Source organism: Gambusia affinis, linkage group LG16 (assembly GCF_019740435.1).
Source record: "Gambusia affinis linkage group LG16, SWU_Gaff_1.0, whole genome shotgun sequence".
NCBI lineage: Eukaryota > Metazoa > Chordata > Actinopteri > Cyprinodontiformes > Poeciliidae > Gambusia > Gambusia affinis.
The window spans coordinates 7,327,922-7,355,920 of NC_057883.1; the positions used below are offsets into that span (position 1 = coordinate 7,327,922).

Genomic DNA, 27,999 nt, shown 5'->3' on the forward strand with positions numbered 1-27,999 from the left:
ATATTTTAAAATTATTTTATTTATAATAGATTATAACTTTAAAATACATTTTGTTTACAAGTGCAGATTACCATGTTACATTCACTGGAGTTTTACTGGACACAGAGTGAAACAGACGAGTGTAACAAATGAAACTAGTGACAAATGTGACAATTGAAAAAGAAAAAAAAACAAAAAACAAACAAACATGGTGATTGCCCATAGTAACCTCAACCCAGCTAGTTCTCGATTAACCACTCATCTAAATTTACACAAGCAGGTAGCTTAAGTAAAAATGCAGACTGCCGCCTGATGCACGTTTCAGTCTTCGTCAAGCTGCCTTTCTTGAAGTGCGTTCCAGTCCCCAAATCTGATTCTATTCACGTTTTACATTTCTACTCAGCCATGTAAGACGTGCTGTTCACATTAAAATGACTAACTGCATAAAAGAGCTTTTTCTAGCACTTTTCTAATACTACTCTGAAACCCAAATTTAACAGACATGACCATCCAGTTCTAAAAAAAAACAAAACAAAAAAAAAACAGGTAAAAATGGATCAACTTAAAATTTTAGACTGAGCCATAGATTGTAAAAAAAAAGTAATAATTATAGACAAAGGATGCATTCAGACAAAATCTTCAAAGAGCGGTTTAGACGAATGGACTGATTGCAAAGACTGGTTCACACAGCCATACCTGGACAATTTCAGAAACAAAGTTCAATCATTCCTTATGGTGGTCTGTCCTGTCTACAAGTTATAGGGAAAAAAAAAACAAAACAAAACAAAATGGACAGCCAATATATTACTATAGCAAATACCTTGTTGATTTGTCCCAAAAAATAGTAAATAGATCTTTTATATTAAAATATATTAATTAAAATATATTACTTTGATTAACAAGTCTGAGATTATAAACAACTTCTGATTATTTTTGTTTGTTTTTTTTAAGGTGACTTTGGCATTTTACCTTGAAAACAACGGCTATAAAAACAGGAAACTTTTCACCCGTGCTGGATACTATAAAATATTATTTGATGTCTTTATTTTTGCTTGAGTTAATAGCTTTCCACTGACCCTTTTGAAAAGTAATATGGGGTTAAGTAAGCACTTAGATTGTGCTAATATTACAATGTACTTTACGTCACAATGGTTATTGTGAATAATTAGGCTTACAAAGCCTCATATCACCTCAAAATGGAAGATTCTCATTTTCTGGGAAGGTCAGAGATAAACGGTTATACTCATCTACAAATCTGAGACTTTTTGTACCAACAGATAATTTTTTAGAAAATCTACAATTATTTGACCGTACAGTATTTTTCTTTCGATTGTCAAACATCTTTTTGTAGTAACAAAAATGGATAAGTGTGCTGCACATAGAAAATATTGACTACCTACGTCTAGTATTTACAGTGAAAAGAAAAGGTCGTCATTTTCTCCCTTTACTTTGAGTGTTTTCATTTCAACTGTTATCAATCTATACAGAAAAAAACCCCAACAACTCCAATTTATGGGACACTTTAGCTACAAAACAGTTTTAGGGAGGGAAAATGTGGCTTTAAAACAGTAGTAGATAACGCTAAACTTTTATTTGATATATATATATATATATATAAAAACAACAACAGGGAAGATAAACCACTTTCTATTAAAAATTTTAAATTTGAATTTAAGTGCTATGCTGAATTCCAACTTTACAACATGATCCTTTGCAGGTAATTTGATGCCACCATTTTAAAAACATTTTATGCATAATTCCTCAATAAACCTATAAATCCATGAAAGTTTTTAAATATCAGTGTGTTCTGTATTTTAATGTACCTTTCTTATATATATATATATATAAAATTGTTACTTCCCTGCCACACATGCATAAAAATCCAGGCAGGACGTATTGTACAACCCATGATTTTCTCTAGTGCCCTTTCTTGATAGTAACCCCAATTAACCCTACAATAAAAAGTTCAGTCTCAACACAGAACAGTCATGAAGTCCTAAAAATAGCAACATTCATTTTCCCTCCTTTAAAAACAATACACACAGACACACATATATATTTATATATATTTTATATAAAAATATAGACTAATCTAGCTGAGTGCAAACGTTGAATGTGAGAATTCTCACACATCTGACTGAGTATTAAACTGATTGAAAATTGATTGGCAGCTGTAAAAACGGAGGTGTGGATGAAAAAACAAGACCGTCCAGTGTAAATTCTTGCTTTTTCCAACAGTGATCAGATCCTGGCTGTCGCAGGCGTAGAACAGTTAAGATACCGCACCACGTTCTCTACTCGCTCTAAATAACCTAATGCCATATTTGTGCCTCGACGGCATGTGAAGCTTAGGCATGGGCCGGTATCAAGACATACCAAATATGTATAAAAATAAAGAAATAAAATCTACTTGATTTGTTGTTTCAGTTTCATTTTGATGAGATGCCAGAAAAATAGCTGCAGCGAGAGCCAAGTATCTCTGGCAAAACGGATCCGTACAGTAAGGCGATGCTGTAATGTTTCTTGTCACGAAATAAAAGACAAATTTGGCCGTTTTGAAATAGTTCACGGCACGCAAAAGTACTTACGGTCATAGTTTGGAAGCTACAGAAGTGCAGCTCAAAATTGAACTGCTTTAATTTCAAAATGTTAAATGCAGCATGTCTGTTGAGCTAGCTCACTGAAGCAGACAGCATCTTTAGTTAAGCAGCTAAAATCAATTCCAGTTAAATCAAAACGTTCTTGTTAAACCATACAGCTCCTGGGTTACAGAAAACTTTAGACTTAACAAGATTTGGCCTGAAAACAGGGATTTCAATTGTTGATTAAAATCCGCTGCCAATAACAGTTTAAGCAACATGGAAGAATTTTAGCGTTCTAATAATTTAACTTATTATATCCATAATAGCAGCATCTTTTATGGTGGCGCCATCCACCACTCAACAGTTTGATTTAAAAATGTTGATGTTCTTGAGGAAAAATAAAACAGCCAAGGCTAAAGTTCAGCGATCCGTGGCGAGTGTGTGCGAACGTTAGCGGAACGGCTAAAGTTACGGCCAGCACCAATGTGTGTTTCCCCTTAAAGGGCCATTGAGGTCGTACAACCTAGGTAAGACGCTTGAGCTTAAAAACACCAATTTAAGTTGACAAAGTTAATAAATTCGTAAAATCTATAATGGTTTAAATAATAAATTTTTAACCCAAGAGTCATAATAAGTTAAAGTTTAGGTGAGTTACTATGTCTATGCATCTTATTTACAATGTATTAAAGTCAATATATTATTTTACCAGCAGAAGATTTATTTTTGTTTCGATTTTTAATAAAAGCAGTTAGACCATTGTCTTAAAAACAGTTGTAGCTCTTGTGGTACAATAAAAACTTGATATTTTTACTCAAGTTCACTGTGAAAAGGTCAAAGGTCAAATGACAGGAAAACAAGATTTGGAGTCTTCTTTCTCAAAATGATCTCAAAATTATTAGTGTTTCAATTTATTTTCTTGAAAAATTGTTATTTGGAAATAATAAATACATTTTTAAATTTTCCTTTCTCTAAATCTGGATTTTTTTTTTCCATTTCATCTTCAGAAAAAGCATTTAGACTTTTTCTTGACGTTTGGCTTTTTTGTTGTTGTTATAACTTGTTCTTAAAAATGTATTTTTTACTCTTTTTTTTTTACATTTTTATTTTAAAATTATGACCTATTCCATGACATTTCAGCATTTTTAATTGGAAAAAAACAAAGTATTAACTACTTCTGGACATTTTAAATTACTTTTGTATTTGGACTTTATGCTGCGCTCTCTTGACTTTTTCTTAAAATGGACAGAGAGACAAAAATAACCCTTTTTTTCTCAATTCGTTCTCTAAGCGACCCTGATCTTGTGTTGCACATACCGGCCCATGCCTAATGAAACTCTTACGTCGTTTAGTTATTATTAACTCCATTTCACTGTACCACTAAGCATGACACACACAGCTTCGAAGGGCCAATACAGTCATCGTGGCAGAAGGCTCCACAGCCTTTGCACATGATCATCGCCTTCAGTCGGCAATAGCATTTTGACTGAACGTCCTCCATGTTGGCGCCCTCGATGAAGGACTGCTCCCGCGAGGGTTCGCCCTGATTGCCGTGGTCTAGCGCGTGACCGGCTGGTATCGTGGTGACGGTCACCGAGAACGACATGACGCTCCCACAGATGCCCCTGCCGTCGACCTCCGATGAGGGTGCGGAAGAGGCGGTGCCCGCGGCGTTGTGGTTCAGAGTGTGAGGTACAGACATGCTGATGGTGCCGCCGTAGCTGGAGGCTACTGCCGCATCCTGATTGTCAAGCGTCCTCTGAAAGGCAGTGAGCTGCTGGTGACCGGGGTCCATGAGGGAAAGATATGGCTCAGAGTTTCCTTGATTGTTATTGCGGAGTTCGAGGTGACTTCGGTGCGCCGGAGAAAACGGACTGATGTCTTTGGCTTTAGCACTGGTGACGCCATTGTCGGCTCCACCGGCTCCATTGCTCTCAGATCCAGGCTCAGTCTTTACGCCAGAGCAATGCTGAAAACTTGCCGGGTCGTCGGCCCTGGTAACCGCACATCCCTGCTGCTCGCTTTTCACCCTAGTGACGAACGCAAAATCTTTCTTCACTGGTTCTTCCGTCTTAGCCGTCTCCTTTCCGTCTGTGCTTTCCCTCTTCAAAGAAGACTTGTTGGGGCAGACTGAAAGCTGTAATCTCCTGCTCTCTGATCCCCTGCCGTACGTCGACACGTTGAGGAGGTAATGCCCCGTCATGGCCGGCTTGGGGATCTTCCTCCGGCCCAGAAAGCCAACCAACACTCTGGACTGCTCCCGACACTCCTGTGCATGCAGCATTTGCGGGACCCTGTGGTGTGCGGGCAGCAGCCCAGCGCCTCCAGGAGGCTGCTTCTGTTGCAGAGCTTTCCTCTGCATCAGCGTCTGCAGGATCTGCTCTTGGGTTTCCTTATCGGGAAGCTCCCGCTGATGTTTTGTGCATTCTGCGGCTCGTCCGGCGATATTGGCTTGTGGAGACACGTGCCTATCTCCTTTATGATCAACGAAATGTGTCGTTTTCCCCTTACTTCCAGAAGCCTGGTTCGACACCCGAATCTCCGTGTGGGATAGGGGTTTTGGGAGGATCTGGTCCAGTGGAACCTCTTTTCCCTGCAGCAACTGTGTCACAAGGGGGTTGTTTGCTGGAATGAAAGAACTGGTTCTGGTTAGTGATGCAGCACTTGTTGGGGCTTCCTTATCCTTTACAGTCTGCACTGATGAATGTTCTACTGAAGCATTGGAGCTCTTTTGGACTATACTAGTAAAATGATTGCTTTGTCTGTCATCTGCTGGTCTTGAGCTGAGCGGAGGAGAAAGCTCACTGGATTGGTTGTTGCTGCTGCTGCTGCTGCTGGTGGTGGTGGCTGGTAATCTGGTGTAGGCCTGTGGGGAAGTTGGGCTGAGGCTGGGGCTTGGTGATGGCTGCCTGTGATCACCACCGCTACCTCCACCCGGCCCCGGCCCCGGCACTGCTCCCTTCGATGCGGATGACACGGCGGCGGCTGCTACGCGCTGCGCTCGGGCGAGCTGAGCTTTGGCTTTGATGTAAGCCAGCGTGCGAGCTCCGGTGTGGCCCGGGCTGCTGAGCGGAGTCTTTGGCGAGACTTGGCTTGGTGACAGAGGAACAGGGAGAATTCGTGACACTGGGATCTGAAAAGAGAGAAATGTTTGAGTTCCACTGGGACATTTAACAGGAAATAAAGTCGAGTAAGTTTACAAAAACTTAAAGGAAAACCGCAAGAATCCAAACTGCAGTGCTTTGCGAATTTATTCTCGCACTGTTAAATCCTTATTTAAGTTACAACTACACAAATGAATGCATTTTATTAGGATTTTATGCAATGGATCACCACAAATTGCAAAGAGGCAATAAAATGATTAAATTCCTCTATAGCTCAAGTTCAGTCAGATTGAAAGGAGGGAATATGTGACGACAATTTTTAAAGTCTTTCCATAGATCTTCAACTAAGTTAACGTCAAGACGTTTTTTTTATTATTCACTTGTGTTTGTGGCAATGCTTGGTTTACATTTAGGCTTGTAGTCCCGCAGTAAAATGAGCCTTAGACCCATTCTAAAGTCTTTAACATCTTACAGGTTCCCATTCATGACTGCCATGTAGTTATCTCCATCCATCTTCAAATTAGTTATGAATCCTCACTGGAAATCTGGTAAATTATTTAGTTTGATTCAGTCCGAATTAAACACAGATTAACAGGATTGCACAGGATTTTATTTCAGGGTATCGGCACAAAGAAAGCTGAATACAATTGCATGTTACACAGATTTTATTCGCAACAGATTTTTCTTACTTGTTATAATTTTGAGCTACAATGTGTTTATTCACAACATAAAATCTGTGGTTATGATGTGATAAAATGTGAAAAAGTGAGTTTATAGTTACCATCCTCTTTAAAGAAGACAAATGAGGGAAAACCGTCGTTAAATGGAGAGCGTGCGCATTTCTCACCTTGAGAGGCGGGACCCTCTGACTTGTCGGAGAAGGCGTGGTGGGACTGGATATGGATGATACGGAGGAGACAGACGACACGGAGGAAACGGAAGACAAACGGGGTCTTTTCTCTGGAGTCACCTCCCCCTCCGTCTCGCAGAGGGTTTTCCTCTTGTGGGCGTCCGAGGCGGCGCTGGGCTCCGAGGCGGCGCTGGGCTCCGAGGCGGCGCTGGGCTCCGAGGCGACCTCTTCGTCACCCGCAGCAGGTCTCACCGCGGTCACCAGCTGCTCGTCTTTTACATCCACCCTGGACTTTAGTGGGGGGCTCGTCTTCACGGGCGACTCGGGGAGTTTCTTCTCCTCTTTTTCTTCCTTCTGTTGCTTTTCATGAAGTGTCCTAGTCGGGCTCCGCTGGGCCGGTTTCTCCGATTCCAGTGTTTTCACAGCCCCCGCCGCCGTCGGCCCGCTCTGAGCGGCTGCGCTGAGCTTTCGATCCTCCGCGTGCTGCGACCGACGCGTCTTCATGGGCTCCGTGGTGGGGACGGACTCTTTGGGTCGGGGCAGCTCCTTCGGAGGGTCCGGGGATTTCTCCGCTGGTTTCTTGTCTCTCGTGGTAGCATCGGTGTGGGCGCAGTCCTTGGCGCTCTTCTTGTCCTCCGGAGGCTGAGCAGCTGGATTTGTCTGGCAAACAGGAGAGCGGCGCCTGACAGGCTCCTTGTTCCCATCGGGCTTTATCAGCTCTTTGGACTCCTCGTAGCTGAGGCCTGAACTGTACAAAAGAGGAAAGTTGAAAGACGCTTTTATCTCAAATATTAAATCGCAAATATTTTTGATTTGTGACGTCCTTATGAATGTAAAAAAACAAACAAACAAACAAAAAAAACTTTTTTGGCACATTCAAGGTTCCATGGACAAAAAGAAAAAAGTAAAATTCATTAAACTGATTAATTACAGAGTAATTAAAGCATCTCAAGTGCTTATTTCTGTAAAATTGGATGGTTTATAACTAATAAAAACATCTAATTCAGTTTCTCAGAAATTTTGAATGCTACATAAGAAAAGTGCTTTCATCACTAAATTTTGCACGCAGGCTGCATCAAGGTCTTATTGCATGAAGATGATAAATGGACTTTTTCACTGTGGAAACTTCAAACTGAATTATGAGCACCTTTTCCCTTCCCCCTCCAGACTCTGACCTTGATTTCTAAACGAAATCCACAACTGATTTTCCTTAGAAGAAAAAAACAACAACCCCAGTTCTTTTCCCACCAAGCCCAGATGTGCATTATCTGATGCTGTCTTTGATTCACCTCTGCAATCCTCTTGGAGTTGTTGCTTGTGCATCTTCTCCGATTACTTTTTATCCTTCCACTCAACTTTTCATCTACATTGCACAGGTAGTGATTTATTCATCAAATCGGAACAGCCAGCCTCTGTAGCGATGACCTTTGTGGAGGGAGTCAATAATTATCCGATGGATACAATTGCATTGTATTTTTGGACATGATTTTCTACAAAAGTGATTTTTTTTATCTCCATTTATCTTCAGCTACTAAGAAACTACTTTCTTTAAAAGTCACAAACTGGAAACCTTTGCTAACGCTTATTATAAAGCGCTATTGTGGAGCTGGAATGAGCAAAGATGTCAGCAGCAGCTCATCGGTCTGTACGTGTGAACAGAACAAAGACGCTGTATCGTAATCAGATGTGCCTCTAACATGAGTAATATGATAATCGTCAGAATCTGATGACGGCAATAACATGATGAGGAAGGCACACAACAACTTTGCTAAAAGTCAAAGTATTTGGATGAGGAATCTGAAAGCTTGGCGCAGGATGCCACGCCCCCTTTTATCGTCCAGGCAGCATGAAGTGAACGTGATCTCTGTGATTGTATGACGTGAAAAATAAAGTGATCAACTATGGAGGAGTTTGTGAAAGTATGATCTGAATGGGTCAAAACCTACCGTCTATGACGCTGTTGCATTTATTAATAAGTGAAAAGTGACACTTGTTTCCACTGCTGCTCTGATAAAAAACAACGCATTTACAATAATCAAGGTTTCTGCAGGTTTAACCACCTCAAATTCAAGACTTTTTAAGACCACTATGAATAGAAACCAAGACCTGTATCACGACAGAAATGGACAAAAAAAATGCAAATAAATTAATTAAATCGTATGGCGATAATGAACATTTTTCCAGCCAACCGGTGATTAAATTCCACTTGCTAACACTTACTTGCGTTAGCAGCTAGTTGGCAGAAAAGTCCCAAGAGAGAAAAAAAGAAAACTACAAAGAATATACAAGATTAAATGGTCCTGCCACAACAACATTTAAGTCCTGTGATTAACGCATTTAAAGCAAACCTTTGTTTTTAAATAAACGTAGGACATTTAAAGGTTTTAATTTTAGATATATTACTGTAAGACTTTTAAAGGAAGTGCAGACACCCAGTTTAACACTTACAAATACTGGCAGTTTGAAACAGACCTAAAAAAAAAACAATAGAAGAAGAACATATTTATGCTTCTGTCACCTTAATGTGACAGAAGCACAAAGAGCTTTTCTCTTAAAAGAACAATCTGGAAATAGTCAAATCACTCCTTGTTTATAAGCAGTGTGCTTTTTCAAACAGCTGATGAGCAGTGTGCAGCAAGAATGAAACAGTTGGAAGCCTTGCTATACCTTAATATGGGTATATGATACATGCCTACTAGTGAGGCAAGGATAGGTGATTTACAGCATTTTAAACTTCTTTAGAGCTACTGAGGTGTCACTTATACACATTCATTTGAATAACTTTACAGTAAATTTGGTAGCTTACGTGCAAGTCTGTGCTTTAAGTAGTCCGATATCGGATTAGGACTTAGAATCGGCTCTCACTTTTTCTTAAATGTCTTGAGTCGGTATGGGGGAGGAAAAATAAGATCACAATCAACCCACCAATGACGACATTTTCCAAACAATCAAAATCTCCTTCAGATTTGACAACAGCATGATTATGAACAACTCTACCTACTTTTCCCCGTAGTAGTTTTCGAAGAAAGCCTCCTTCCAGTGCTCAACTTTCTTCTCCTTCTCGATTTCCTGACGCATTCGGACCTGCAGCTCGGGTGTGAATTCTCCTGCGAAAGGAGAAAGTTTTATTTCGATTTAGAAAAAGAGAAAGCAACACAAGATCGCCTTGGAGAGATCGTTTTTTTTTTGTTTGCTTTTTGCTTTATGCGAGAAATGAATGTCGTTATCAACCGCGAGCCAAGCGACTAACCTTCAGCCAGCCTCTCTTTCCAAGACTGCGCTGCCGATGCAAAGAATTCATTGTTTAAAGCCGAGCTCGTAACCTTCAGAAGGCCGTCCAAGCAAGCCTGAAGAGAAGAGGCACAATGCGATGACTAATCTTTTAATAATCACTGCACTGGAACATTGACTGCAGATTCGAGAGTTAGTACACTACATTCAGAGCTCTGGACGAAACCTCTGCTCTGTGTAACACCGCTGAATTTTTTTCATATGACTCATCTAAGACGAACGGATTTGCTGCAATATGACACTTTAGTGCGTTAATCGATCTTCAATGGCACAGAGGCGTAAGAATCACCTGTCGGTCGACCTCAGGCAGGAGTTTGACCAGCTTCTGCTGGCAGTCGGGAGGCAGGACGGAGAAGGTGTGCTTGTTGATGAGGGCTCTCAGGTTGGTGTTAACCAAAATGGAGTCTGGCGTTTCCACGTCTATTTTACACCTTGTGCGTTTTATTTGCCCTTGGAACAGATGCGAGACAGAAAGAATTCAGCAGAACACATTTTGATTTAACAATCGACATGCTTGGTGATTTGTTCACTAAAGAATCGCTTGTTTCCTGTAAATCCAGTAAGCTTAATTTGCGTAGCAAGTTTCAGCGACAAGGCAGTTCAAAGTGCTTTACATCAGGAAAAAAAACATCATACAGTCACCAGTTGTGAAACAAGCAACTCGCATTATATTTTGTCAAATGTCCTCATCTAGCAAATATATCAAATAAGTCGATCAATGTTTCTCTTTTTACGCATCAAAGGAAACTCTAAACAGGCTTTTAGATTTGATATAAAGGAACTCTGTTTGATTAAGTTGGACTTTGTGTCACTTAAGTCATCCAAATAATGAAAAAAGTCAAATAAATACATTTCTAATTTAAATGTTTAAAGTCATGCCATGGCCAGTACTTTCTGATCTGTACACTACAAATGTAGTAAACATTAAATGACCATAGACTAATTTGTTTCTGCCATTTCTTCTGTTTTATAGAAAATACACATCAATCCATTATCTTTACACACTTTACCCTAGTGGGGCTACGTGTGCTGGTGCCAGCGGGTTTATAGAATATATCCAACCCAAAAAGTAGAATAAATAAATAAAAAGTAAATAAATAAATTTTAAAAAGTTACACCTGATGATTGACCTACCTGCACTGAGACGATCGGACCTCTGAGGGACTTTTCTGGGAACGACAGGGTGGCATAACTCTGTTTGGACAAAAGAAGGAAAAACCCTTTGTGAATTTGAAGAACGGCTAACCGTAAAGCTGCAATCACACAGTTTTTCATTCTTTACCACGCGAGTTGAGTTTTACGTGAAGATGTGTGACACATCGACTCTCCTTTTGTATGATGTGCTACTCCTCCACATCAAAGGATCACCTGACTCTAGCCTTTTTCCACCAATAGCAGCCTGCAGCTAAACCTTTAATGCTCTAGTTCTGGCTAAATTAGTCACAAAACATGGTGGACCGTCCTGCTGCTGATGCCATTTTTGAAGCGTTCTTCGTGTTGAGGTGAGTAAATCTTCATTAACGACAAAGCATCCGCATAACACAGTAAGGAAATTAACTAATACCATTACCAGATTATTTGAATAGCACTTGGATAAATCGCACAGCAGTGGTGGATTTATGAGCAGTATCAAAGGCACAGAAATACAAGTTAGATTTGAATTGACTAAATGTCATGCATCTTTAAAGAGTTGTTGCTCTCTAAACTATTGAGCCATTCTGTTCAAATGGAAAAAAAAAAAAAAAAGCTGAGAAAAAAGCATCTAAATTCGTAGTATTAATATGAATTTGAGCTGCTTGTAGCAGTATAAGTGTTTCAACCTACCAGTCTTTGTTGAAATGTTTTCTGCCATGTCTTTGATGGTTTTTAGTAGCAGCCTGGAGCTGGAGATGGCTGGCATACCACCCTGTCTGCGCTGATTTCTCTGCTGTTGCTGCTTGAGCGCCTAGAAAAACGGCAGAAGATTTTAGGGTGACCCTAACCGTCTGGAAAAGTGGTGTGGCAGCATCTGGCTGAGGAAATATTCCTTAAAAAGGGAAAAGGAAACAAGTCAGTCGATAAGATGATGGATGGAGTTAAATACAGGGAAGAAAACCTTCCAGAGGCGGCAAAAGACTTGAGATCGAGTCGGATGAAACGTCTGGAAGACAGTGCATCGATGTGGCCCAGTCAAAGCCCAGACCTTAATACAGACGGGACTGTATTAAGGTCTCAACTGAGTTTTAGAAATGCTGAAGAGAGACGATGGAAGAAAAAAAAAGACCTTCAATTGTAACTGAAGGGAGAGGTTTTTCTATAAATTAGAGCTGATACTCTAAAAGAAAGAAAGAAAAAGACAAAATGTGGAAAAGCTCAAGTGGTATGAAACATTTTCACAAGACCTTGAACCAAACTGAAAGAATCAAGGAGGCACAGTAAAACCAACACGCAGCATCAAAACTTTATATGTATTCAAATAACACCGAGCGATTCCACAGACATATTAAACCGGGATGCATTTATGTTTTTGTGGAGTAGAGCAGAAGATCATTATATCGAACTCTGTAAATAAGAGGGCGTGGCAGGATCTCACGTTACACTGCTAACTAGTAAAACAGAGAAATAAACACTACCGAGAAACAACCTAACTGCACTGTAAATAAATAGGCTTAAAGGGTAAAAAAAAAAACAACAACAGAAAAACAAGAAAGAAAGAAAGATACCTGTTTGAGTGCTTTCTTGCTGTGTTTCTGTGAGGGAGAGATGAGTTTACTGGAGGAGACGGGAGGCGATGAGCACTGTGGCTGCGGAGACGACGGCTGTGACTGCAGCTTGGAGGGGACTGGAAAATAAAAAAATAAATAAAAAACTGTTACAAATCTACGTTTCCTGAGGCGAGTATGCAAACAATCAAGCTGAGCGATTGTTTTGATGAAACTGAAACCAATCTTTTGCACAAAGCAGGGAGGGTTATGTTACCCATCTAAAATATCTTCACGAAAAAATGGGCTGAACATCTTGGCAAGAGTTCTATTGAGCTTTGTGTTTTCTCCTACAGATCGCTGATCTCCCAGCATTTGACTTTTACGCCTTTATTAACTCAACAACAACAAAAAGATAATTTCTCTCACTCTGCTGTAAAGGCGCAGCAGAGTGAGAGAAATGGCAGCTTCTACGGCAGCTTCAAACTTATGCGTAATGAGGAAGTGGTCACGGGTCAGGCTGAGAAAATTCAGCTTCCTGCCTCAACAGTCGCTTAAAACGTTCAAGTAGCGGCAAATAAAGAAAATAAAAACAACTTAACAACAACAACAACAAAAAAAAAAAAAAACCTTTTCCAAACTTGCAGTGAATCACATAAAAACAGCAATAAAGCAAACACAACCTCCCCCCCCCAACAAGGTAGACTATAGAAAACGAATGTGATTCTACAGCTGGTGAATCGAGAGTCAAAAAAGAAACCGACCTTTCGCCATCATGTTGGGCACTCAGGGTGTCCCAGAAGTATACGACAGGTTTAATCTAACTTTCTGGAAGAACCGCTTTCCTTACGCTTGTATGCAGGCAAATGAGCTGGCTTCCTGTGTTTGAGCAACAATGCTTCACAACAGCTGAGACGAGGCGTCAACGCTCACTGACATAAGAGATCTGGGTGCCCAATCAGCTAAAATAAGTAAATAAAGAGCCGTGTGACGACCAGGACAAGGATGTCATTTATCCTGATACTTCACTCATTCACGGCAATAAAAAGTTATAAAATAGAAAAGAAAAAAAACAAAAAAAACAACTGTTCTTTTATGAGCAAAGAGTTAAGGTTAAAAGATGAAAGGTGCTCTTTGATGTCGTAAAAATATACTTTTTCTTTTTATATATGTTAAACTTCTAAATTCTGCGCAATGAAAAGAAAACTGTCACAAAATTGATTCGCGGGAGCACAAAAACAGATTGCGCCCGTAAAATTCTGATTAAAACTCTCAAACTTTTACGTGAATGTAAGGGACGGTACCTCTTCGCATCCACCGTCCTCTCCTGCCCTCTGGAGGAACGGTGCTGCTGTTCTCCGAGCTTCGGGAGTCCGATAGATTGTCGCTGCTCTCGTCAGAGCCCTCCTCCGACAGCTTCTTCGCCCCCTCTGAGATGTCCTTCTGGAAAACAGAGAAGAAGAAGAAGAAGAAGTGAAAAACTGCTAGCAAATAGAAAACACTTTACGGCGACTTGTGAGTTTAACCCTTCACTTAAAAGCGCAAAGGATTCAGAAAAGCTGGTCATTATTTGATTGCATCTTCAAGCTAAAGGCCTTATTTTTTACATGAGATTTTTATGAGTAACATGGCTATGCAATAGTTCGCGTCAATGGATTGGCTAGCCGATCAACCTGCTCGGATTTTCTTAATTTTGGATAAAGCTGATCTCATGCTGATCTTACAAATCGTCGCAAATCTGTTGTATTTGGACGTTTTGTTTGGTTTGGTTTTTTGCACCAAAACAAAAAAGATTTTTCAGTGCAAACATGAAACTCGGGACACTTTATTGGCGGTTTCAGTTATTCTGTTAGTTTGTCCTCAACTATAATCAAATCTTGTGATTTTGTAAAAGCAAATACTGCTGTGCATTTTTCTAAACTAGCCTTTTGTCTAACCTTGTTGTTAAAATGGGGGGGGGGAAAGACTGAAAGGAACTGATTTTTAAAGTTTAGTATAGTTAATTTAGTAGTTTGAACAGCAATCCTCTAAACTTTTCATTTGTGTTTGAGATCAGAACCTCATGAGTTTGTTTTCTTACACAGTGGAAATGAAGTAAGAAGATAAGTTGCTCTTGAACCGCTCTGTTGTGCTAACAGAGTTGACTAGGATTGTAGGTCAGGCTGGCGGACAACACTCTACTAGGAAACATTAAGAAAAGCTTCTGCCATTTTTCACTAGTGTGACAAGAGTTTTGGTACTCCATAGAAACTGTGCCAGAGAAGTTGGGAACACAGTTTGAAAAGTGTGCTGCTGCAACAACCTCGCCTTTAGCTGCTAGCAGTGCTAAAGTCGGTGTCTACTCAAGTCAGGTTTATTTGTATAAACTAAACTAAAAACATTTTCACCGTTCCGCAAAGTGTTTTGTTGTCTTGACGAACTAACCTTTAACGTGTAGACTCCCATCCTGCCCGGGACTTTGTAGAAGATGCCCTCGTCACCCCGAGAGTTTGTGTGCAGCATGGCATTCAGGCATGCCAGCGGCGAGGTTCCGCTGAGGGACCAGAGAAAACCATGAACTGTGATTATTGACTTCCATTCCTCAAGCGGCTATTAACAAAAAAGAAAGAAAAAAAAACAAAACAAAAAAAAGAACAATGGATGTAGGGTAGAGGCTGATCAAACGTCTGAGTGTCGTCATGCATGAGTTTGGATCAGAGTAACATCAGGGTAGGATATCTGCCCTGTGATTCACATGCAGTCAGTTGACTGAATTGACCTGAGCTAAAGATTAAAAGCAACTTACGTTACCAATTACACTTTTCTGAAATAGAAAAATATGCACTATGTATAACACGTAATATAATTTGATTATACGTTTTAATTAATTGTGTAAGAACTTGAACGACATTAAGATTTTTTTTTACAACTTCTGCTATGTTAACTTCAACAACAAATGAGTATGTCGAGCAGAGTGAAAACAAAGAAAAAGTGATAAGATTCCCTATTACATTTACTGAAAAAAACAAACAAAGAAATAAATTCAAGGCTCTCATGAAGCTATATCTATTTCTGTTGCGCAGTTGCGTTATGCATAAATGTAGCGTGTGGGCATAAGGTGTCAAGACTGAAACTATGAGTGAGTTATTTTTGCCGCTGAATCTACAACATTGTCATTGTTAAAGCACGCAAGATTTCACCCTGAACAAAATATGGAAATGAGGTGAGGTTGTTAAAGTGGGATGGTGGGTGGAGGAGGCCATCTTTTTCTTGTCTTACCTTCTGGATGAAAAGAGTGACAATGAAACAAAAAGAAATTAAACAGTTATTGATTTAACTAATTGTGTATATGAACAGGAAAGAAAACATGAAATAACAAAATAAGGGAGAGAGACAGGTAGTGTTGCCTTTTACGGGAAAAGGAGAAAAAAAAATGCTTTCTGAAATGTGAGTTTACCTTATTTCTTTAAGTCTCTCTCTTTGGATCACCTGCAGGATCTCTTTATGGCTCATAGGAGTATTAGGGTACTTCTCCAAAACCTAAAAGGATTGAAAATAAAAATAAAAACAATCAAAGCAAAAATAACACGATTAATAAAGAACAGGTTCTTAATCAGGGAAATCACTCCTTGTTTTTATTGCGTCAGGCTCAATAATCTTGTGTAAATTTTAAATCAGAGATATGGCGTTACAACAAAATTTTGCAGAGAAAAATACACAAAATATGATAACTTTAATAATGTTTATTGCCATAATTCATCAGAACATTCAGTCATTTCAATGGGTGACTGTTGAATGCAAGGGAATTTTATGGTACTGCTAAGTCCATCATTATCGACACACTTAATAGATGTAGATTCAGAATAATTTTCAATTAGTTTGTTTTCAAAAGATAGTAAAACTGCAAATGGCTGGGCAAGACGTAAAAGTAGAAATCGGTGAAGACTCAAACCGATACCCAGCTCTCCGAGTAAAAAGGAGTCAAACATTTTTCAGTTTCAAGTTCAGAGAGTTTTAACCACCAGCCACTTTTCCACCTCATTCAAATAGATTTTTTTTTCTTTTAATAGGTTTTAGTTTTCCACTGAATCATGTTCCTCTTCCACTCAGCATTAAGCCCTCTCTCATTATTTTCATCGTTTACGTTACTCGATTACATGTAGATTTGAGAATGCCTGCGGCTTCTCTGGCTCCAGGAAAACTAAGCACAACTTTGACTTCATGCGCTGATGCAGTCAAAGAAAGTAGTGGAGGCTGCAAGCATCTGTTGGTCAATGCGGTCGGTTACCATGGAGACTGAAGGTGGAAGAGAGCTGAGATAGTATTTTTAATCAGCTAGAATTATATCTAGAGCGCCCCCTGCTGCTCGTTTTTTTAAGACGTGGCAAGGTTCTATTGATTCAGTAACAGTTTAAAGAAAAAAAACTATTTAGCTTCATTGTATATTTTTTGATGCATAGTGACATTGCAGTGGTTGGTCTTTGTTATTTTCTTGCACAGTTTTGTGTCAAAGGGCTTGAATGATATGAAATTTGTTGCATGTTTTCCTATACACAAAGCAAAACAACATTTCAGAGAAATGAGTTTTGCAGTTGCTTTGTTTCGAAGCATGCGGGCCAATATCTACCTACAGTCTCTATTCACATTCAGATCTCTTCAACTTTTCCACTTTCTTTTTTTTTTTTCCTCGCACAACAATCGGCAAACTTTAACGCATTTTAGTTTGACTTTATCTGGTAGACAAACAGAAACAAGCCATTTATTCCAAAGTGGAAGAAATCTGCTGATAGATCAGATGTGCATTCCACAAATCTTGCCATCGTTGAAATAAAACAATAAAAATCCTCCACCATGATACATGGCGGCAGCATCACGGTGTGGGAAGCAGAACGGTGATAAATGCAGGCCAATAAACAAAGGAAACATATTGCAGGCCACATAAAATGTAAGACTTTGCATGGAGGTTCATCTCCCACCACGAGGCAACATGCAATAACAGCTGAATGGTTTAGATCAAATCAAAATGTAGAATTCAATTGGGAATTTGTTGCAAAATTTTAACATTGATGACCAGAGAAACTCTGCATCCAATCTGAGTTTGACCTATTCTCTATGAAAGCTTTTAACCACAAGAGCCCAGAGGTAGGGAATAAATACAGAAGTGCTTTATTTTTATAATGAGAACCCGTCTATAATTCTCCAAAGGAGCTAAACTTTCTCTCTCTACATGTTAGAGACTTGCAGGTACTTGCAGGATCTGCTCTTCTTTTAGTTTTAAATTTTAGTTTGCAAAATGTGGTTGTGCATGACAAAGCGTCTTAGATTTTTAATTGTAAAAATAAACAAATTATTGAAAAATCATTAGTCACTTTTCACAAATAACCCTAAAACATAGACAGGTTTGTTCTTGCTTCTCGACCAAATGTGAAAAGTGAATACTTTTGTTAGACACTATATGCATCTCGGCGTGAAGCTGACCTTATTTTGTCATCATTTCTCTGCAATTTTTTTCCATTCAACAGCTGTGTGGTTCTTGTACTTTTACTTTGCGGCGACTTTACATTTTACACATCAAAAGTTATTGATACGCACTTTACTTGCTGTCAGTTACCTGTACTTTACAATTAAACTTTATTTATTGAACATGAAGCACATGTCAGTGGACTCCAAATATCCATACAACTCGGTAAGATATTATACTTGTGACATTCCTTCTAAGAGTTTTCAAATTTAAACACTTATTAGCATGCTAAGCTAGTCCAACTAGCTCGAAAGCTAGTAACACTCATTGGCCAAGTTGGCATGCACCAAAAATGCTTTGACATCGATAAAGAAGACCTAAAAGTAACAGTACGAAATTATGCTTTATTAAAAATGACATCTTGATTTTAGTCTACTTGAAACTAATCACACTTGTGGACGGAGTTAGCACGACCTAGCCGATGCTAACCTGGCTAACGCACCCTTGACGTGATCACTTTATCCGAATCAGCTCGATAAAGATTTGTCAGTCCCACTGTTTGCGTGAAACACGAACGGTGGGTTTAGAGGCATGCTTGGGTGTGCCTAGGTCATGGTAACAAAGCTGCATTTCTCTTCAGAGAAGGCAGACAGAGGGTAAGGTCCCCTGCTTGTGACAGCAGCCGCCTTTGGACCGTCAACACAGGCCTCGCGCGGTGTGCGCAACATTCGTCTCCACCAGCAGGTCATGAACTCATCAACACAGTTGTACAAGTGGGAGCGTTCAAGGAAAACAACCACAACAAACGGAAGATAAAACACCCAAGAATACCGTTTTAGCGGCTTCCGCCCACGTCCTGCCCTTCTTTTTCTTCTGTCTCTCCCTCATGGTGGATGTCCCGTGGCAGAGTGGAGTTTAAATTGTCCGTTTTAGTTGAAATGTTGCTTTAGTCACCGTGCAAGAACTACTCCATCTGCCATGTTGGACTTACTGTAAAGAGTCACGTGACCGTTGGAAACGTCATCCTTATACTGTAAGTGGCTGTCATACTAAAACCCTCAAGCTTCCCACGTGTATTTAAACATACTAGTTAGCGGTGTATTTTCTTCTAAGTAGAAAATGTACACTCAACAAAACATAGTTGGATAATGAGGTAGGGGTATGTAGGATTTTACAAAGCACAGTAAATAAAATGTGCACCAAGGATCACAACATAACACTTTGCTTTGGGTTGATGACATCACAAGAGGCATAAGAAGGGTCAGGTGGCAACTGTTCATTGCTATGATGACATTCTCTTAATAGAATCTGAATATTGGCCTTTTAAGTCTGGCCTGGTCCTTTTCTTTATGGAAGTCCAGAGGTGTCACAATTTCATAAAAAAATAAAATAAAATAAAATAAAAAAAATCATCAATCATTGAGGTGAACTCACTTAAATTTGAAATGAATGCATTAATAACTTATTAAGTAGGAGTTTTGATTTTGAATCAGAGAAGAAAGAAACAACAACAAAAAAAATCTAGCTTGGTGGGTGATAATAATGTACCTAACATCTGTTTGCCAGATGTCCGGGAGATGCACAGGGCAGAGTGTATTGAGCAAGCCTACAGTATCACCTCAACACAAGCATGTTCCTACTTGTGTAGACACCAAACTAAGCTTAGTTACAACAGCACACAACATAAGAACAAAACAAGAATATCTACATCTGATGTTACTGTCGAAGTTCACGTCATTTATTAAGTCGTCAAGCAAAATCTGATTAAATAAGACTAAGAAATCCTCTAGTTGGTTTGTTTTTATAAATTGCATCCCATCCCTATTGTATGATGATGTGACCGATGGTTCTTATGGTACCGATAATGCTTAGTCCATAGAAACCTATCAGTTTTGTAAAAATGTAGATGTTACATAAAAGCACATAAAATAATTGCAGCTTTACTAAATATTTCATGGTCAAATGCATTGTATCTGGCAGCCTCACCCAACAAAATTGGGGGGTGTGACTCTGGCCCGAACTGGACTTTATGTGAAGGTTCACCAATCAGATCTAATCAGTAGTATGTGTATGCAAATAGAGAAAGAGAGAGAATGAGAACATAACTTGAAATGTTCTTGAATTAACTTTAACTTTTAATAACTTTAATACATTACTGTGAACTTCAAAATCACTTCCATGGCATTTTATGGTGCAAAGTTTTTCTAAAAACCAATGCAGCTTTCGTAAATAAGTGCTCCGCCATTTTGCTCCAGCCAAACCAAATACAAGCAAAAATCTTGGAACGAGGGACAGGGAGGCAGGTGACCAGATAGGAATAAAGTAAAACGCACAAGTGAGTACTCAGATAAATGCCGATCAACCTGCTATGCGCTATATGATGCCAACAAAGTTGTGAGAGGAGGGAAGTATGTTTTTGGGAGAGCAGGTTTTATCTGAATTAAATGAATTGCAAGGAAATCAATAGAAAAACAGACCATGACACAGTAAGAGACACCCTGTGATTTTTCTGGCACTTGCATCTATGATGAGACTCGTTATGAGAAGTGCAACACAGATTTGAAAGAAGAATGACAAAATAGGCACTTCGAGACTATTCAGTATTTATTTTGTTATGTAAGCAAGTCAACTTTTTACAATCATGAAAAAGTAAGGCAGCTAATCAAGACGGCACTGCAAGCTTTCTTCACACTTTTGGTTCACAATTACATTAGCCAAACACCGCAGCAAAAACATCGTATAGCACACGGGTTACGTTAGGATGTTCTCCCATTCGGTCAGCCTTGATGTGTTTGGCGGAGACATGGCCATCTTTTCTTCTCTCTACAACTGTGTGAGCAGACAGACTTTCAATCCTAAGATTTTGATAACCATACATAAAAAAAAATAAATAAATGAATAAATAAATAAAAAACTTTTACTGGCTCTAAAAATTTGGTTAATACAATCTGAGATGAGTGACTCTGTTTAAATATTATTTATTAAACAAATATTAAAACAGAATGCTAAAGCATTGAGTGCATCTTAGAAACATTGCTACAAAGAGTTACTGAAAGGTGCGCAACTTTTTTCTTCTTCTTCTTCTTTTTGGGAACATTTAAGGCTAGAATAGATTTTGTTCCAGACGTTTTGTGGGTTGTTCGGATGCAGCTTCGCGCACTCGAGATGTGATGCCAGCAAGCAAGCCCACATCATCACCTCTCCACCACCTTGCTTAGCAGTTACACATCTAAAAGGCATTGTTCCAGGTACTACGAGAAATCCACCTTTGTCATTGTGTTTTTGTTTTTTTCTTTTTGTCAAGAAAACCCTCTTATATCTTTCTTAGATTGACAACAGCAACAATTACTTCTTTAAGATTACAATTAGTACCTTTCCACTTGGTCACCGTGCAAAAACATTCCTAATTGTTTAGAAATAATAGTGAATAATAGAGGAGATTACACTTTCTGATGACTAGCTATTTAGGTACATTTAATACAGATTTAATGATTGCACATTAAATCTGTATTATGACATATTTTTACCAAACAAGCAATAAAATATTTTGTCTGATCGTACATTTTGTTCGATTGCATAATTTTTCCGATTAAATGATTTTAAAGTTTTTAATGTAAAGTAAAGTAAATCCCAAGTAAAATTGAATTGAATTTGGATTGCTTTCCTTTTCCGTTGATTGTGGTTTGATCCCTGTATAGTTCAGCTGATTCTGCTGAAATCTGACCCCTACGCCGCCTGAACAAGCTAAAATAGCTCCAGGCGACCCCATTCTGCAAAGCGGTATTTTTTGGAGTCATTTTTTGGGAGTAGTTTTCAAATAAGTGGGCTAAAAACATCCCCTCTGTCAGGTATAACTTGACAAGTAATCAATACAAAGACATCCTGCAGCACAGTGCACCATTTTGTACCCAAAAGGCAAATAAATAAAGAAAGAAATAAATAAATGGCAGAGGGGTGAAAAGACCAATATTTGATCATTTTCATCTGAGATTCCTTAAGCATAAAAGCACTTGCATTTTTATCATGACTGTAAGAGATGCAAAACAAAAATCACTCTGTCAAATAAATAAACATAAAAAAAGCTTAGATATACCATGCTGAAACTAAGAAACCCAAACATTTTCAGTTAAACTATCCTACCTTTAGTTACCTCCCAAACTAACAGGTAATGTTTTTATTATTATTATTATTATTATTATTATTATTATTATTATTATTATTATTATTATTATTATTATTATTATTATTATTATTATAATTTCTTAAAATAAACTCAGCTTCAAAAGGAATTAATATAAATGGATCCTCCTTCACTTCCATCTCTAACCGGGCACATAAAGAACTAAGGCCAGCAGACAGAATGTAACAGAAAATCAGGGGCTTGTTTGGTCTGGTCCTCCCAGAGAAAGATATGCAGCAGAGGATGGTCTTTGTCTCGGAGAGGGAGAGCAGCTCTGAGGTTCTGATGCCAGAATAGTGGAGGATGAGGATGATGTGACAGATGCAGCTTGTGGTGTCTGATACCTGCAGACCACAGAAAACAAAGCTATCTGTAACTGCAAAACAAAACAACACCACAACAATGCGATACTTATAGGATTTGTAAGTTATGCTGACATGCACTAGAAATTGTGACTCATTCTAAGCAATTTAACTGCAGTACTCCCATGACTAGCATCATGTGTTAATACTTTGTTTTTGTTTACAGGTTTAAAGGAACCGTGTTAATTACAAAAAATTACTCTAACATTAAAAAGTAAACACTTCAGTCATTACTGCTTCTCAAAGGGCGTATGAAGTATTTAAGATGAAATATTCCTCTGTTTTCTGTCGCTCACTTACCAGGACTGGGATTTCCTGACCCTTGAAGACGACGCGCCTCTTGCACACACACTTAGCGACAGATCCGGCAGCAGCCTGGGGGTGAAGGCTCTCTCCAGGCATTCGCCGTTTAGGTTCAAGGTGAACATGGTTGGTGGGGACATGTCTAACTCCAGCAGCATTACGTTTTCTGCCTGTAAGAACAGACGACACAGCTTATAGTGCAATTATGACTGACTGTTTCCGATAATATCAGGGAAAAAGAAGCGAAGGGTCGTTGCTGAACTGATTATTGTGTAACGAACGTCAAGCGTGCAGAGTTGAGAGCATTGCAAATACATGTGAGGAGACTGAGTTATGTAAAGTGACTTGTGTGCAAAAATCTAAATTTTCTTTGAACTTTCTCACAATTTGTTACTTTTCAACTGCAAATGCCAGTGTCTGGGTTTGATGTGATTTCACATGGATTTGTATTCTCCCCTGAGTCAGTGCTGTGTAGAACCGCCTGTCAGTTTATTTAAGGCTGCATGTTTGTCATATGTCCTCATCAATCAAAAACTAACTATTTTTATTTATTAAATTTTTTTTTACAGTTTTTCTTTGAAAACAGCTCAAGATGAATCAGTCTGGATGGATGATATCCAAATATCCCAAATCCCAAATAGGATTTAGGCTTGGACTTTGACAAGACACATCAAGCCAACATTTCATTGTAGCCGTATGCTCAGGGTTGTTTTCCCGTCGAACGTTTTCTGCAGTCTTACAATTTTTTCTTCCAATATTACTCATATTTACTTCCATTGATTTAAAAATAAAATCAATTCTCAACAGTCTCCTTCTCCCAGCTGAGGAAAAGCATCCCCACAGCATGATGCTAGCACCACCATGTTTTTACTGTGGGACTGGGGAGATTCTTATTTCAATTAAAATACGCAGTGGTGGCCTCCGTTGAGGATTTTGATGACTTCTGAGAGCAGTTGGTTGCACTGCTATTTGTTTAGCTTAGCGGTATGAGAACAAAGGGGGCTCAATACAAATGCACGCCACACTTTTCAGATTTTTAAATGCTTTAAACCCGTTCACATAATAACAATATTTATTATGTGTATGCATCTGTATGCAAAGCTAAATCAAAATCTGCTGTGTCGGTGCACCAGTTATTTTCAAGATAAATATGAAAAAAAAAAGAAAACAAAAAAAAACAGTTCAATGTTATGTATAGATTGTTGAGGCCTTCACATTTCACAAACAAGGCTGTTCTGAACATGGTATAGCAATAGAGTAAGATCATTCTAGTGCTCCTTGTCTGCCATCTGGCCTTGTGGTGTAAATATCTGAGCACTGACCTGGTATCTAAATGGGGTCCCAGTATTGGTGGCAACAGCCATCTGTGCATATTGGCTGATTGGCCTCTTGTATCCCACCGCAGAAAGAGGCCGTCTCTTGACCTGAGTGGGTGTACTGGGAGAACACATCAGAGAGGATGGGGTTAGATTCAGATACAAATCCTCCAGAAACAAACAAAAACAATTTGGTGTTGTAATGGCGCACTGATTCTGATAAAGGACACTATTAGAGTTTCGACTGGCGTCTTGTGACATTGGAGATTATTTCAATTTTTGCAGCGCACTTGACACATTTTTTCATTGCCAGGAGAGGTATAAGCCCACGAGGCTTGAGCTGTTGGAAGGATTATTATGGTTTTGACTTTTATCACGCTCGGTAAAAGATTCATACACCCTGCATGACTCGGTAGTTGCAGTAGATTCGGTAGTACGTGATGAGATCGATGCGCAATTGATTCACTGACCTCTCTGAAGGAATAACTGGTTGTAGCCACCACTGATCTTCCTCGCTGTCAAACTGCAGCCTGTTCATGATCTTGTTCTTCTCCTCAGGGGGAATGAAATTCTCAATCAGAAGATATCTGCAAAATACAAAATAAATGTCCATCCAAAATGACAAAACTTGTGAAAACATAATAAAAAAATAACCAAACAAACAATGTGGCAAAAAATGATCTAAACATCACTATTCAAAATTTGGTACCAGTATTTATAATATATCAAGATAATCAAGGCTTGGGTTGCAGACCTTAAAATGAATACAGAGGAGTATAATGTAATGCCAATTATTTGTAATGGATGTTATGTTGGGTACAAGCAAGTTATTATAGAAAAAAAAGTGTTTTATATAAGTCAGACTTTCATTACGGCACATTAAAGTAAAAGTTATGATTTTAAGAAGTAGGGTTAAATGCTGTTAGGTAATTATTATTATACCTGCAGTAGGCAACTATTAAGGTGTCTTCATTTAGTATAAATCCTAGCATAGAAGGAAGCTAAAAACTATTCCCAGAGGACAAAGCTAAAGGGGACGTTTAAGGGTCTTTTATTGTTTTACAACATTCAATCGATCAAAAAATGTATTGAGTTTTACACTGCCTCGTGCCAGTTACAAGTTTTCCGCTCCATGCCCATGGGGACCAACTGGGCCTTTGTAACACACTGATATGCACTGATCTAAACCTATTTCACTGGAGGTCGGTCCAGTGGAATGACAATGATGATTTTCACCATCATTGTCCTGCTGGAAAGTGAGCCTCCATTCCAGTCTCAACGGTCTCTGTTTCTCTCTCTCTTTTTTTTATTTCCAGGACTGCCCCGTACTTCGCTCTGTCCATCTTCACATCATCAACTCTGACCAGCTTTCTGTCCCTGACAAACGAAAAGCTTTCCAAAACACGATGCTTCACCGTCGGGACGGTGTGTCAAAGGCGATGGGCGGGGTTATTTTTGTCCACTGCACACATGCAGGCCAAAGACCTGTACAGGGGAAAAGTATCAAAAGTTATCATATCTTACTTGTACTTGAGTTCTCTGGTTAGTTCTTCCTGAGTCTCTTCCAGTTCTTGTCGGGTCGTGACGTGCTCGTCAAAAATGTCTTTCATCTCTCCCCTCAGCAGCTGGAGTTTAGCATGCAGCTGCAGAAAATGAATAGAAAAATAGCTATTAGCTATTGTCGAGCAAAACAAACTTGATTTGAACTGATTCAGTTCGACTGCAGCATATTTTTCAGTGCCTACAACTATTCAAATAATGGGCAACTTCTTTAGAGATTGTGCCACCATGCACACGAGCGAGAGAGTCACCCCACCCTCTTCAGCTTCTTTGTCTTGTGTTCCACCTCCTGCTGCAGGGAGGAGAACGTCTCTCTGATTTCCAAGGTCTCTTCATCTTGCAACATCATCTGCTGCTGGATCTCTCTCTCTCTCCTTATCTGCGAACCGAGCAATTAAGATTAAATGCAAACGTTCAATCGAAACAAAAGTTATGCGACATGTCAGGATGCAACAAGGGGTGTGCTTTTATTTGAGCAATGTTTACCTGTTCTGCTATTTCTTGTCTTTTCTGCTCCAGTATTTTCTGCTGCTCATTGGTGTGATCAATGATAGTCTTACCACCGACCAACAGCTTGCTCTCCATGGCCTGCGAACAAAAACACAGTGAATTATTTATGCTCATTCCTTTTGTTTAACTCATGTCTCGTTTATCGGCTTAATCAAACACCTTGTATTTCTCGATGATTTTCTCCACGGCGTCTTGATCCCACTGCATGTCCCCCAGACTTCTTCTGTACAGATTTAGGTTCCTCAGTTTCTCACTGCCACCCTGGCAGGTCAGAATCTTGGCACTGTCACCTCCCTCAAACAGGCAATGCCTCCCGTCTTCTTCTGCCTCCTTGGCCGCCTTCCACACGTCTCCTTCCTTCTCGCAAGGGATATCCTCCTCCATACCCGCCAGGCTTTTGCTCAGTCTCTTGCTGTCTCTCCTCCTCTGGCGCCTCTCCTTTGCCAGCATCCCCCGCTCCTCCAGCTGAGCCTTCAGGCGTGCGATCTCTTCCTGGAACTCCCTCAGCAGGGCATCTTTGGGGTCCTCGTTAATCCGAGGCTTGTTCTTTATCCTCTTGGCTCTGCTGGCGTACCTCAGGGTCGCCAGGGTTTCGTCGAAGCTCTTGTGAGTGGGCCCCACTGTTGCAATCATGACCGTCTTTGCGTTGCCACCCAGAGAGTCTTGAAGCAGCCGGGTCAGCTTGGAGTCTCTGTACGGGACGTGGGTGCTCTTCCCGTCCCCCAGGGCTGAGATGACGTTCCCCAATGCGGAGAGGGACAAGTTGATCTTGGCCGCCTCCTTCAGACGCTTACCCTTGGCGCCCGTCTTGCTCTGGCGTTCGCTTCCAGCCAAGTCAACCATGTTTAACTTTCCAACACGGATGTGATCCTCGCCGTCCGGGCCTCTTTCGCTGCATTCTACAGTCACAAGGAAAATGGCGTGAGACCTGGAGCTGCGCTCGTTCATGTTGGTGAAGCCCACCGACCTGGACTGGTTTCCAATGTTCATGACGTGCTCGATCTCAGTGGCGTTCTTTGTCACCACCGAAGACAAGTCCCTCACGTAAACCCCACAGTCCGGATTCTCTTTGAGCTCCAGCTTCTTGTTGTTGTCCTTGCATAGGAGATCCCTGATCTCCTCCTGGTAGATCTCAAGATAGGACGATCTCACCAGATACTTCTGGTTCTGGCTTCTGGATATCTGGGTGAAGATGTGCTCGAACGAATTGGGGATGACACCCCTCTTCTCCGGGTCCTTTGACACCCCCTGCATGGTGTGGGTTTTGCCAGTCCCGGTTTGCCCATAGGCGAAGATGGTGCCGTTGAAGCCGTGGAGCACAGACTCCACCAGAGGTCTCACAGCGTCATCATAGATATCCCTTTGCTTTGAGTTCCAGCCGTACACCGAGTCAAACGTGAAGACTTTCATCGGCTCATCATGTGGCGCCTTTGGATTCCTGATAGTGATCTGCCCCAGTCTGTCATCCACCTCTAGGATGTTCTCACACCTTGCTGTCTCCTCTCTCCTGCTGAAAGGCCGGCAACGGACCACCACCCTGACCGCCTCGCAGTGTTTGCCCGCAGACATTTTTCTTCTTCTCTGTCTCTCTCTGTCTCTCGATCATTTAGTATTTATGCCGCTGATTTCCCTCACCGAGTTACATAGCCATTCTCCGGAGCTGAGTCAGTCGTTCCTCTCCTCCACGCAGGTGCAGCGGCGATGACAGCAGCAAAAACAACCGACAGACACGCCCCGTCTAAGTCAGCCCGGGCCGCTTCTCATCACCCCCGCGCTGCATCTCTTCCGTCCCGGGCATCTTCCCAGGAACCAAGCGATGGAAGGAGATATGAAATAAGGATGGT

The 27,999-nt window shown here is 40.1% G+C and overlaps 2 protein-coding genes and 1 long non-coding RNA gene across 7 annotated transcripts; 1 reads left to right on the plus strand and 2 right to left on the minus strand.

Annotated features, from left to right (window-relative positions):
- Position 1: 1 nt before the first annotated feature.
- asxl2 (ASXL transcriptional regulator 2) lies at positions 2 to 18,926 on the minus strand. Of its 4 annotated transcripts, none has more exons than XM_044142584.1 (13): positions 18,756 to 18,926; positions 15,921 to 16,003; positions 15,743 to 15,745; positions 14,909 to 15,017; positions 13,789 to 13,927; positions 12,506 to 12,624; positions 11,628 to 11,748; positions 10,938 to 10,997; positions 10,093 to 10,253; positions 9,763 to 9,859; positions 9,514 to 9,619; positions 6,510 to 7,260; positions 2 to 5,691 (listed from the first exon to the last, which is right to left on the minus strand). In XM_044142584.1, the coding sequence occupies exons 1-13, from the start codon at positions 18,810 to 18,812 to the stop codon at positions 3,928 to 3,930; spliced, it is 3,570 nt and encodes a 1,189-aa protein (XP_043998519.1). In that variant the 5' UTR covers positions 18,813 to 18,926; the 3' UTR covers positions 2 to 3,927. The 4 variants fall into 4 exon arrangements, with proteins under 4 accessions (XP_043998519.1, XP_043998520.1, XP_043998521.1 ...); XM_044142587.1 differs by lacking the exon at positions 2 to 5,691 and adding an exon at positions 9,319 to 9,391 and having other exon boundaries at positions 7,125 to 7,260; XM_044142585.1 differs by lacking the exon at positions 15,743 to 15,745.
- Positions 18,873 to 27,973, plus strand: LOC122845966. 2 transcript variants are annotated; one of them, XR_006373167.1, is made up of 4 exons: positions 18,873 to 18,957; positions 22,770 to 22,886; positions 25,402 to 25,510; positions 27,846 to 27,929. It is a non-coding gene; the product is annotated as an uncharacterized LOC122845966 (long non-coding RNA). The 2 variants fall into 2 exon arrangements; XR_006373168.1 differs by lacking the exon at positions 25,402 to 25,510 and having other exon boundaries at positions 27,846 to 27,973.
- Positions 20,522 to 27,853, minus strand: kif3cb (kinesin family member 3Cb). The gene is made up of 8 exons (XM_044142588.1): positions 26,315 to 27,853; positions 26,132 to 26,233; positions 25,902 to 26,024; positions 25,610 to 25,728; positions 24,556 to 24,672; positions 24,092 to 24,206; positions 22,767 to 22,939; positions 20,522 to 22,448 (listed from the first exon to the last, which is right to left on the minus strand). The coding sequence occupies exons 1-8, from the start codon at positions 27,722 to 27,724 to the stop codon at positions 22,298 to 22,300; spliced, it is 2,310 nt and encodes a 769-aa protein (XP_043998523.1). The 5' UTR covers positions 27,725 to 27,853; the 3' UTR covers positions 20,522 to 22,297.
- Positions 27,974 to 27,999: the final 26 nt, after the last annotated feature.

Coding starts and splice junctions, on each gene's coding strand:
- asxl2 (XM_044142584.1), bottom strand. CDS start 18,812: ATGAGGGAGAGACAGAAGAAAAAGAAGGGCAGGACGTGGGCGGAAGCC. Junction 10,998..11,627: donor AAACATTTCAACAAAGACTG/GTAGGTTGAAAC, acceptor TTGTCCAAACAG/AGTTATGCCACCCTGTCGTT. Junction 7,261..9,513: donor GAAAACTACTACGGGGAAAA/GTAGGTAGAGTT, acceptor TCTTTTGTACAG/TTCAGGCCTCAGCTACGAGG.
- kif3cb (XM_044142588.1), bottom strand. CDS start 27,724: ATGTCTGCGGGCAAACACTGCGAGGCGGTCAGGGTGGTGGTCCGTTGC. Junction 26,234..26,314: donor AAATCATCGAGAAATACAAG/GTGTTTGATTAA, acceptor TTTTGTTCGCAG/GCCATGGAGAGCAAGCTGTT. Junction 25,729..25,901: donor AGACAAAGAAGCTGAAGAGG/GTGGGGTGACTC, acceptor CATTTTCTGCAG/CTGCATGCTAAACTCCAGCT.